This window comes from Mirounga angustirostris, unplaced genomic scaffold (assembly GCF_029215605.1).
Source record: "Mirounga angustirostris isolate CCGP_5_RB_7025 unplaced genomic scaffold, mMirAng1.0.hap1 SCAF_4, whole genome shotgun sequence".
NCBI classification, from domain to species: domain Eukaryota; kingdom Metazoa; phylum Chordata; class Mammalia; order Carnivora; family Phocidae; genus Mirounga; species Mirounga angustirostris.
In genome coordinates this window covers 19,343,010-19,355,479 of record NW_026991712.1, presented here as the reverse complement: position 1 = coordinate 19,355,479, position 12,470 = coordinate 19,343,010, and the positions used below count along the sequence as shown (strand labels likewise).

The window sequence follows — 12,470 nt, the reverse complement described above, 5'->3', positions numbered from 1 at the left end:
TTTATGTAAATTGTATAGTCAATGCTAATAATTAATTATATTGTAATATTTAGAACAATTAATGTTTACTTTTATTTAACATGACTTGTGTTCTTTTGAGTTCTCAGCATCTAACTGTTCAGATCTGCTAATGATATTTGCTTTATGATTTTAGTGGAAAGCCATGTCAACATTAAAAAGTAGATTATTTTATTATAAAGTTTATTGCTATATAAAATAGTATTTCACTACCCTTATTATGAAATGGGAAGTGGTATATTTGGATGGTGTTTGGTGGGGGCAATGCAATGTAGTCATTAAAGATATTTTAAAATGTTCAAGGTTAAGTAGTTTAATGAATAAAGGGAAAATAACAAGCAGTTGGCTTCGGTTTTATGTTTAAGTGTTTTCTTTTTTGTATAAAAATTCCTTTACCAAATCACCATTTTGTAAGACTTCAAAGTATAAAATGGTATTTTTGTCAGAATTAATAGTCAGACAACTAATGTCCAGTAATTTTCAGTTAGTTTATTAGAATAGTGTGTAATAGCTCAAAACAATATTAAAAACCAGATATTTTGGGAATCCAAAAAGTTGTACAGTTAGTAATTTTGACAGTGTTAAAATAGTTTGGATGTACTAATAATTTATAATGCAAATGGAAGCTGTCCCTTTATGTTTTTGATACGAATTGTAGTGTTATTAGTAATCTCAGTTCATTGCAACATACTAGCTAGAAGGATAAACACACTCTGGTATAAAATATTTTATTAGTAGTGAAATAACATTTAATGTTAGTGATTTACTTGAAGATGTATATGTTAAGGCATCTTACATTAATGGATAAGTGAAAATTCTTTCTAAGGTAACCTTTATCTGAGAACATCCTATGTTATTTATTGTATTATTATACTTTTGAGAATGAAGTAATCTCTTTCAAAAATATGAACTTTTCTGGATAATGCTGCTAATTCCTGTTTCTGGTATGAAAATCACATAGTATATCCAATATATTCTCCAGAGAATTGCCTCCTTTTCATTTAGTACTAATTTCACACACGCACACACACAAATAAGCAAGTTATGCTTTTATTCCACAGTGCTAATTCATTTTCTGAATTCTAGCTCATAACTTGTATTATGAGGAGACAGTAATATAAACAAAGCTTAACAGTGATTTTTTTTTCATTTCAAAAAACTTTTCAATGGCATTTTGCACAGTTTCGGCCATCAGAGATATCCTTAATAAATGCCTGAGGTAAGTAGTGCACAGTTAATCCAACACGGCTTTATATATACATATATGCATGTGCACATGGATAGATGGATCTATCTACATGTATATGTTTTCATATAGCAAAATTCAATATGTTAATAATTTTCAGTACTTACGTAGGTTTCTTTCACTTTAGACACCAGTTCAGTAGAACCTACTTCTTCAAATCTAATGGAAACGAATCCTTTGGAATGGCCAGAAAGGCATGTTCTTCAAAATTTGGAAAGTTTTGAAAAAACTAAACAAAAAATGAGGTAATATTTAAATAGCTCAGTATTTTTAAATGGGCATTTTTTTCTTAATTCTTACATTGTGTTTATGAAATATAAGTATTTTCCAGCTTTAATAGGAAATAATATTTCCTTTATTAAAGGAATACATGCATACTGTAAGTAGATAGGTAGATAGAGCATTACAGAGTAGGATGTTGAGAAAACACTGCTCTTCTTCACCTGCTACTTACACTTTTGTGTATACATAATCATTGTTAACATTTTAGTGGATCCCTTTCCAGACTCTCTCTCCTGCTCTATGTTCTGGGTGTTAGAAGGTGGAGGAGAGACAGTAAAGTATCCTCCAAACTGAGAAGGCACTTGGAAATATAAAAACGAAGCAAACCATTCCATACCTTCCACACAGAGTAACTTACTGACGGGGTTTCAAGCAGATAACAATCCAGCACTGTGCAGCTATTCTCCACAAAGTCCGGACTTTAATCTACAGATTTTTATAAGAGTGAGGGGATGGGCAGAGGTCATTGTAGTGAGGTCAAAGGGTTTAACAGATCTGGTGGAGCCATCTGTGTGCCAGAGAGGAGAAAGGGGAAGAAACTAGGCTGTCTCTCCTAGTTAACCTAAACAACTTTAGGGAAGATCAGAACAAGCCTTTCCACATCCTGGTCAGGGCACACATCAACCTCCAAGGGGCCTGGAACATGTAGTCCTAAGAGAGGTCATTGCATGAACGAGACGGAGGGCCAAAGATGGAGTCAGTGTTGTCAGCACTCCTACATCTGGGATATTTTCTTGACCTATGCTTTCATCTTTTAAGTTTTTTGATAGTCATACTTTAAATTCCTAATAATTTTTTTTTGTTCTCAACTGTTTTTTCATTAGCGATCTCTTCTTTTGTTAATAATGAGAATTCAGAAGATACTAAAAGGATGTTAATTGGAATCTCCTTTTAACTTGTTTTCTCTGTTCCTTAGTGATCTCATTATTCTTGTATCTGTTCTGTTTGCTCCTCTGGTGTTTTTTTCTTATGTGTAGCTTTCCTTCCATGTCTGATGGTCCTTGATTGTTACTAGGTCGGAATTTAGTACGAAGCTGGTTTATATAGGTAGTTGGTGTTTATTTTCTCTCTATATGTGTAGTCATGTTTCTCGCCTGTTCTCATTTGAATATTGTGGGTAGGGAGAGTGGAGCGTACCTAGTAGACTTTAGGGCACTTCTGGGGGTATCAGAAGGTAGGCAGCCTTCGTCCTTCACCCAAGACTGAAATAACAGGGCTTTATTCTGGGGGCATCAGCACGGAGACTGGGACAGGTACCTAGTTCTGGATCTTCAGAGAGCAGTTTCTCTGTTTTTCACTTGGAGATAAAATTGCAGGGATAAGGGGAGGTGTGGGAGGGTGATACTTGAACAACTGTTGTAGTAGGGTTCTTAAAATACATTGCCTGATTTCTGCCCATTGTCACTCAGCCCATGTGTAGAGTCTCACTGTGGCATTGTGGGATGGGAAGAAGACAGATTCTACATTTTTTTGTAAGTTTCTCTCTCTAGCTCTCATTTACATGCTTGCTCTAGTTTATCCCTTTTGTTTGTTCCATCATTTTTTCATCTTTCATTTCTCAACCTTCTTAGGAATTTAGTGTCTGGTACTTCATCATGTGATTCCCATTTGTTTGAGTGAAGAGGTTTATCTGTATGATGCTTAATGCACCATCATCTTGAACTAGATTGTTTGTCATTCATAGTCTCAATCAAATATCACCTTTCTCTTAAGCTTTTTATAAATGTTACAACTCAGTGTTCTCTTTCTTCATTAAGCACCCAAGGACTATATCATTACTTCTTTCATGAAGCTTATTTTATTGCACCTTTTTTTTTTACCTCATTCTACATTGGTATATCTATCTCCTTTTACTGTCCTTACCTCCTTTTCTCCTACTCAAATCATACCTATATTACTAAATTACACGCAGTGATTTTGAGTCTATACATTATCATCAGTGAACTCTTTTTAGTATCTTCCAATGATATTTACAGAGTCAGTGCTCAAATACTTGAGAGTACGTCACAGTATGGGGAGATGTCATTGAATTCTTGGTTGGGAACAAAAGTTACTTTGCATATTTTCAGAATTTGTATTGTGTTAAAATAGGATTAACTGGAGAATTAAGGATGCTTTACATAGTGAAATTCAGAAGTCATAAGAATTTGGTTTTGGAAATAATACATTATATGTTTAAAAAAAGAGGAAGATAGTAGGAAGGGAAAAATGAAGGGGGGGAAGTCAGAGGGGGAGACGAACCATGAGAGACTATGCACTCTGAGAAACAAACTGAGGGTTCTAGAGGGGAAGGGGGTGGGGGGATGGGTTAGTCTGGTGATGGGTATTAAGGAGGGCATGTACCGAATGGAGCACTGGGTGTTATACGCAAACAATGAATCATGGAACACTATATCAAAAACTAATGATGTAATGTATGGTGATTAACATAACATAATAAAATAAAATAAAAGAATTTGGCTTTGGACAAACTCACCTGTTGTGTGACTTTGTTACCTCATCCGTAAGATGGAGATAACAATCCCAGTTCTACTTCAAAGTTGTCAATGCTTAATGAGATGATGTATGAAAAAATACTTTGTAACCTTGCAAACACTGGACAAAATAAAGTGCTATTATTTTATTAATTGATTGATTGATTTTAAAACCAAGATGTATCTTGGTGGTGTAATTTATCACAAACTGGGCTTTGAAATTGCTTTGATATCTTTGTGTCCAGGGTCCTATATAAATGCAAATTATACATGTCCCCAATCCACCTAGCCTATAAAATGATTAGGAGTAATGTTCATTAAGAAACTTGTGAATCACAATTAGAGAATAGCTATATAGAAATTAAATTAAACTCATAATGTAGTTCCTACCTTCTTGGAGTATGAAGTTCAGAGAAAACATTTGAGTATTTTCTTGTTTGACTATTTTTATTAGATTTATATTTTCAATTTAAAAATAAAGGGGACAGGAGGGGGAAAGGGACACACTCTTGGTACATTTTTGATCTTTTTAGAAACAGAAATCTAAAACCATAATGTCAACATTTTAATCATATAATCACCAATAAGTATGCTTGATTGGAGTGATTAAATAATCAGGAAATAGTATTAATAGAAAGTCATGAAATTAATTTTCTGTGCAGGTATTAAAAGAGTTTATTTAAGCTTTGGTGACAGAGCAATAGCATGGTCTGACTCAGTGCTTGATAAAACCATTACCATTCTCTGAAAGTAAAGTATTTTCCTTTTTCCAGTTTTTAAACTTCCTGTGAGCTTTTTGGGTTTACAGAGGGAGAGTGTAGATAGAAATAGTACCTAATTCAGAGTCAGTCTGGTTCTGTCATTTTAAATGGCTGTGTCACCCTGGGCTTGTAATACAAACTAATGTGTGGTGGTATCTTTATCTGAAATTAGTAATAATTCTTTTCTAGGTTTGGTATGCTGACTTTCACTTTAGAAAGTACTTATTTCCAGGTGTTCATTTTGAGATAAGACTTGTTCTGTCTTTGTCAAGGAAATTTGTGAGGATTAAGAACATATTGTATCTAAAGTAGTTTGAGAAGTATGAACTCCTGTATATATTTCAGGTATAATAATGATCCAGTGCTTATTCATAATGTTATAATCATGGCTAGGAGAGACCTTGGGAGAGATTCTTGACTACTGTCTCATTTCAAGTATCTTTGAAGTTCATAGAAAATCTTTCAAGTTCATTCAGTCTCTACCATCAAAATTTATGAGATCATGGGGTTTCAGAACGTACAAAACACTTAGATTTAAATTTTATAAAATTGATAACTTCACACTACTAAATAATCATGCCATCATTTATTTTTTTAAGAGATTTATTTTAGAGAGAGAGCAGGGGTGAGAGGCAGAGGGAGAGAGAGAATCTCAAGCAGACTCCCCACTCAGTGTGGAGCCCAGCGTGGGGCTTTGATCCCATGACCCTGAAATCATGACCTTGGCCTAAATCAAGATCTGGATGCTCAACCAACTGAGCCACCCAGGTGCTCCTCATGTCATTTATAAAGAATATAATTATGTTTATTTTAGTTAAATAGTAGCATTATTGACATGGTTAACTACAAATTTCACTGTGACCTACAGATTTTTAAAAATATACTTTTATACTAAATGATTCACAAAGATTTTACTTTATTTTCTTTCCTAAATATATAGTTCTGTAGTTTTCTTTGTCTGTTCTTCTGGTTTCTGCTCATATCACCTTTTCCTGACTATGGTGAATTCTAACCCACTTTTAATAATCTGCATAACATTATTTTCTCAGAACTGGTTCATTACCTCGTTCATCTGAACAGTTGCTGGGTCACAAAGAGGGTCCACGGGACTCGATCACATTATTGGACGCTAAAGAATTACTAAAATTCTTTACCTCAGATGGGTTACCAATTGGAGATCTTCAGCCTTTACAGATCCAAAAGGGGTAAGTTATAAACTTATAATTGCCAATTAATTTTTTAAAACACATTGCATCTCATTTCCTTAGTTAATCGATGCCCTATGCTGCTTGGGCAGAATTCACATGTTTGATTCCAATGTTTATCAGTTGGACTTAATCCTCACATTTTACCTTAGCCGAATGTCCTATTATTTTGTGTTATTGAATATAAGGAAAACAAGGATAATAAAAGCAAGAGCAACCTAAGTTTATTCCCTAAGGAGGTCAGTAGCTTCTACTTTGTATACAAAGGACAGTGCTATTTAAGGAAAAATTATAATTTGGCTTGCAAATTTTTAAAATTATTTTTCTACATTATTCTCTAGTTTTGATTTTGCCATTACCTGTCATGACATTGTCATGTCATGCCTAATATTAGCAAAAAGCACAGCCTTTCAATTGAAGAGAATGGAAAAGTTTAATAAAAATGCTTTTGAAACTATAATATTACTGAGTACTCAGTGTCTATATGAATAGTTTACTGCTAATTTGACTTCCAAGACAACTTGCACTAAGTTACTAGTTAATAAACACCAGATGTTGCTGAAGTTGACTTAATTACAGGTAAAACTGTGATGTCAGTTACTTGTGAGATTTGAATCATTTGATCACTATCCCATCTTAATTGTTAATCCATTATTTTGAAGACCTCCCAGAGAACCTTAAAAATTATAGATCATTTTAATCACTTCTACAAAACTTGTTTTGGCAAATATTGATTTTAAAGGTATACTTTGGAAGGGATTTATTTGAAGGTAGTTGTATATCAAAAATAATCCTGGACATATTGCCTTCATGTGAATGTTCACTAGAGAGAGAGAGAGAAGGAGCAACTTTGAAAGCTTGAGGATCTTAATTATGGGTTTTAATGACTTGATGATCTTAATGACATAAAAGTTGTGTAATTTTTCTTTCCTCATAGCTTTGAGAGATTGGTAATCTTTTTTATGGGAATCAAGACAGTGAAGAAGTATATACACATTTTTCATCTATTTAGCTATCAGATTATTGTCCTTCCAGATCATTAGGTGTGAACTGACAAAGTTGAACAGATTTGCCAAAACTGAATTATATAGGTTGTACTCTTTTTGAACAGACTATCTTTCTAGATGCAATGTTAGGAGATACACTTGTAGGGGAGATACTATTTTTTTCTGTAATTTATAGGTATTTTATTTAGGGAAATTTGATACAGTTCCTTCGTGTTAGTAACGAATGACATCATTACCCAATAATCTTTTATCAACATTGAAGTTGAAGAATGAGCTTTCCTAACAATGAATCAAGAACCTTTGGGCTCTTATTAAAATGTCTACCTATGTAAGGAGCTATTGAAATGTTAAAGAAAGTGCAGGTATGACTCCTGTGTGTATACCAAAGAAATATTAAACACTGACAAAATACATATTAATTAAAACATTTCCTTTGGAAAGAATAGGTTGTGAGTAAATCTAAAGAAAAATACGTAAAGTTGCTGAGAGTGTTGAAATAAGAAATGGAAGACACCCAGGTAAGGGAAAGAAGTGAAATGCTAGATGCCTAAATCATTTTATATTAGGAAATTATGCATTTTAATAGTGAGTCATCAAAATACTGGGGTCATTGCAATTAATTAGTGTTATTTTTTTGTGAAACACTTCAAGTGGATGATTAGAATATAAATTCTGTTTTCTAAGGTTCATACTTAGCATATGCCTTACATTTTAATGTAATAATTTCAAATGCTTATTATAGTACCCTCAATAATTTTCAGTGGCAAGTGAGCAGTTTTCATTATTAAAGCCATAGGGCAAAAAATGTGAGAGCACACTTATTCATGGAACTATACTATCTGCTTGCCTTTCTATATACCGTTTCCAAGTCTTCTGAATTGAGGCCCCTGGTATTTCATTCTATTAACTCTGTAAAAGCACCATTGCATTTTTCTCCCATTCCCATCTGACCTGTTCTGAACTTCAGGAACATGATCCAGTGCATTAGAACAGTGCCTCTCAACTCAGGAAGAGAAAGGCGAGGGTTGGGGAGAGTGGACGCCTCTTAGAATAAGCAGGAGAGCTTAACCTAATTACAGTGACCTTTTTCTTCCTGAGATTTTGATATACCCCTGCGGGTCTGGGTAAGGAAGGGGTTGAGCATGAATATTTTACATAAGCTCACCATATGATTAGTTCTCACATACCTGCTGATTGGAAATCTACTTCAAAAGCATAATGGAAGTCAGCAGTCTCCATATCCTTTGATATTTAACAGGTTGCTAACTCTTAGAGTAGGTGTCAAGATGCCTACATTCCCAGGCAAAGAAAAATCTGGATCCTTCATGTGTTATAGTAGGAAGTAAATACTTTTGTTACCAAAAGATTTGAATTGACTTTAATTATTTCCCTGCAAAAAAGAACTTAACTAAATGCATAAACATTAGTTCACTACACCAAGAAAAAGAATCCTTCAGGAATAATGCTGCTTCTTGAATTTCCACTACAAATCATTTTTCATTCTTGATTTATCCATTTCTCAGAATAGTTTTGTGAAATGAATAACATCATAACTTCAGAAACTTGAGGCACAGAAAATATAGGTGACAGAACCCACTTAGGCTTAACCTTGTTTGATTTCTTTCTTATGCTTTCTGATGTTACATAATTTTTATCCCATATAAGATTCACTTACAGAGAAGGAAGTCAGATTTCGTCTTTTAGATGCTTTCTTGAACTTTCTCTTTTTCACTAAATAAACTTTAAATACAAATGAAAAACTTCTTGTTTTAGGGAAAAGACTTTTATTCTGACACCGGAACTTAGTCCTCGGAAACTTCAGGGTTTACCTTTTGAAAAAGCCTCAGTGTGTCATTATCATGGGATTGAGTAAGTTTTTATTTACACTTTACTCTTCTGCATGTTGCTGGTGAGGCTTTTCTTTTGTGAGTGTGAAGAGTATCTGTAATAAAATGATGCAGATATAAAGCCAAAGAGAAAGTATATCAAAAAATCTCAGAAAACAAAGCAGTGTGTACACAAATAAGAATTTGTGTAAAAAAAAAAAAAAGTCATTTGATGGTTGATCAGTTTTGAAGCATTTAAATATTCTATTATTACCAGATGTTTTAATCAAAATTAATTTCATCCCTATGTTACAAATGTGTATTTATACTACTGGTTACATTAATATTTCCTGGTCACTAATTACATTGTAATTACTCAGAAACTATTAGATGAAATGTGTTCCCATTTGTAATATGTTAATTATATGTAAATTTTTCTAGAATTTTAATTGACCAGCTTGAATAAAATTTCAAAGAATTCTCTTGTATAAAGGGATTAGCAGTTTCTGAGGTTATGTGCACATCTACCGTTTTCACAAGGATGAGAAATTCAGTGATGGTGATAAAATATTTTATGATAGATTTTCAAGACCTTGGCGATTCATTTTGTAAAATATTTTGCCTGAAACATCCTATTTTGATTGGCTTGTGAACTTAATCTTTATTTCATGTAAACTTTAAAAATACGGATAGTCATTCACTCAGAGGCTAAAGATACAAAGGACAATTATTTCTGCCCTTAAGAAGCATATACTATTATAGGGGAGAAAGAAAACATATAATTTTAGTAGAGTATAAATAGTGTTAAAATACAGATATCTGCCTGGTGGATGGAAGAATTAAATGCCAGGAACTATTTGAGATTGTTTCAAAGAGGAAATCTGAACTAACTTTGAAAGACTGAATAGAGTGTACCTGGCAGAAAAGGCAATGTCTGGGGGAGGAACAAAGTACAGAGTTACAGATTTTAGGAAGATAAACTACATTTCTATTGTTTTATTTTTCATTTTTTATTTTTATTTATTTTTTTTTAAATTTTATTTTATTTTATTTATTTATTTGAGAGAGAGAGAGCTCACATGAGCAGAGGGGAGGGGCAGAGGGAGAAGCAGACTTCTGCCACCAGGCTCAATCCCAGGACCCTAGAATCATGACCTGAGCTGAAGGCTGACACTTAACCGACTGAGCCACCCAGGTGCCCCTAGATTTTTATTTTTGAATAAGAGTGATAAATGTATTGTAGTATAATAAGACCAAATTATGAAGTCATGAAGGTCACTAGTGACATGGGAGGGAGATTGATCTTTATTTTTGAGGAGTAAAAAACCTTTAATTTTAAACCATGAAATTATATGCTTGGGTTTGTGCCATTGAAAGAAATCTCATTGGCTTTGATAAATTGAGTTGAAGTATTTCAAGCAGATGTTGAAGGACTAAAATGCTATCAAGGCAGTGAAAAATAGGAAAGAGAATACAAACTAATAGCTATCTAAGGAACCTTAGACCAGCTAGATGTTGGAGATGAGAAAGAAGGAGATGACAAGAATTTTTTTAGGGTTTCTAGCTTGGGCACATTGGATAGATGGTGGTACAATTGAGAAAATATGGAAGGTATGGAAGGCCACCCAACAAGGCATTCTAGGAATGTTTAGTTTCCTTGCTATGTTTAAATAAGATTTATTTCACTTAAAGAGTTTGTAAGTTTGACACTAGGGGCAAAATATTCAGTTATTTTATTTTCAAGCATCAGACTTAAATTCCCCATTAAAGTCAGATGCAAGACTTTAAAAGATACCTGCTATCACTGCTTTTTTCTTTTTTACCCATTGTGCTGAATGTTTCTGTTTTAATCATTGTTTTGGCTAGTCAGTTAAAATAAGGAAAACTAGAGAGCTTAAAAGAGTTATAAACTCTTTAAAAGAGTATTGAAAAGGAGACCATAGAAGTATTTTTTTGTTTTTATTTTTTGTTTTGCAGAGAAGAGACCTGAAAGATTATTAGAAGTAGTAAACTTGGAAAAGTGACCAGTGATAAAATACGTATAAAAAGCCTAGTTTACCTCTAAACCAGCCATTTCCAATTTTAAACACTCTGAGAAAAGATCTCATTCAAAATAGCAATAAAACCATAAATATTAGAAGTATTTTTGGAAGAAATGTAGAATGGAAAAAATTGCAAATAACCTATATTAAGGGACATAAAAACGACGTTGATTACTTGGCAGAAACATGCCTTGTTTCCTTGTGACAGATTCCATATTCCAAAGGCATTAGTTCTTTTGGAAGAAATATAAATATTTAATATAATTTTTAACAACTTTGAACCTTTGGGTGAAATAATTCTATAATTTATCTGGTAAAGAAGCCTCCTTCTTTTTACTTAAAGAATGAGATTAATTTTATCATATAACCAGAAAATTTTATTATAAAACTATTATAATTACAGTGTAGGACTGGAACAAAATAGGAAATCCAAGGAAAAAAGCAAATATACATAGGAATTTGATCTAATAGAGGAAAAATTTCAAATCAGAGGGCAAAAGATGAAATATTCAGTAGATAGTAGTGAGAATATGATTAAATATGCAAATAAAAATAAATTAATTTAAAATGATTCCTAGTTCACACCAAATATCAAAATAAATCGCAGATATATGCAGAATTAAAAGTGAAAAACTGTGAAAGGAAAGGACTAGTATAAAATTTAGGGGAAAATCTGTTCTAAGTGTAGGGAAGACTTTTTTATTCATTCTGAGGAAGAAACCAAAAAGAAAAGAATGATAGATTTGTCCTAGTTTTAAAACAGCAATGTCAATAATCAACAGAAGCAAAAGAAATCCTTAAACTAAGGATTAAGCTGAGGAGAATATTTTTTAACATAAATTTGAAGGTGTTTTCTTTTATAATTAAAGAATGCTGGGGCCCCTGGGTGGCTCAGTGGGTTAAGCATCTGACTCTTGATTTCCGCTCCGGTCAGGGTCTCAAGCTCATGAGATTGAGCCCAGCGTCAGCTCCACAGTCAGCACCAGAGTCCACTTGAGATTGCCCTCTGCTCCTTCCCCTGCTCACGCACCCTCCTTGCTTGCTCTCTCTCAAATAAATAAAATAAATCTTAAAAAAAAAAAAAAGATTGCTTACAAATCAATAAGAAAACAAAACATGAAAAAGCTGGCAAAATCTGGAACCATTTGCTTACCAAAGAGGAAATACAAATGACTGATACACATGACAAGTTGTTTTTATCAACTTTTTAAAATTTGCTTTTTAATTTGCATTCTTAATGTAAATTGAAACAACAGTGAGGATACTTTTCACTTATGAAGTCATGTTAGTGATGAAGGAACATGAATGAGTAAGCCAGCTCATAGAAGTATAAGTTGCTACAACCTGCCTGAAGGGCTATTCATTAATTTACCAAACCCATGCAAATGTTTATAACATCAGATTGATTAATTTATCTTGATGAAAAAAAGTGGTATACACTGAAAGCTATTATGCAAGGGTATTTTCCATAATGTTATTTAAAATAAGAAACATTGTAAATGTCTACCTGTAGGGGCTTGGTTAAATACGTTATAGTACATCCATAAAATTCTGTATACAGTCACCAAAATGGCTAAAATTGAAGACTGATAAATAGTGCCAAGTACAT

The 12,470-nt window shown here is 33.1% G+C and overlaps 1 protein-coding gene across 4 annotated transcripts in view; it reads left to right on the top strand.

The window, feature by feature from the left end:
- Window positions 1-12,470, top strand: part of MTBP (MDM2 binding protein) — a 79,122-nt gene that overhangs the window by 48,494 nt on the left and 18,158 nt on the right. For all 4 annotated transcript variants that reach the window (XM_064587953.1, XM_064587954.1, XM_064587952.1 and 1 more), the window contains 3 exons: window positions 1,392-1,509; window positions 5,831-5,986; window positions 8,767-8,862. In XM_064587953.1, coding sequence (XP_064444023.1) covers window positions 1,392-1,509; window positions 5,831-5,986; window positions 8,767-8,862 — 370 coding nt within the window. The remainder of the gene's footprint in view (window positions 1-1,391; window positions 1,510-5,830; window positions 5,987-8,766; window positions 8,863-12,470) is intronic.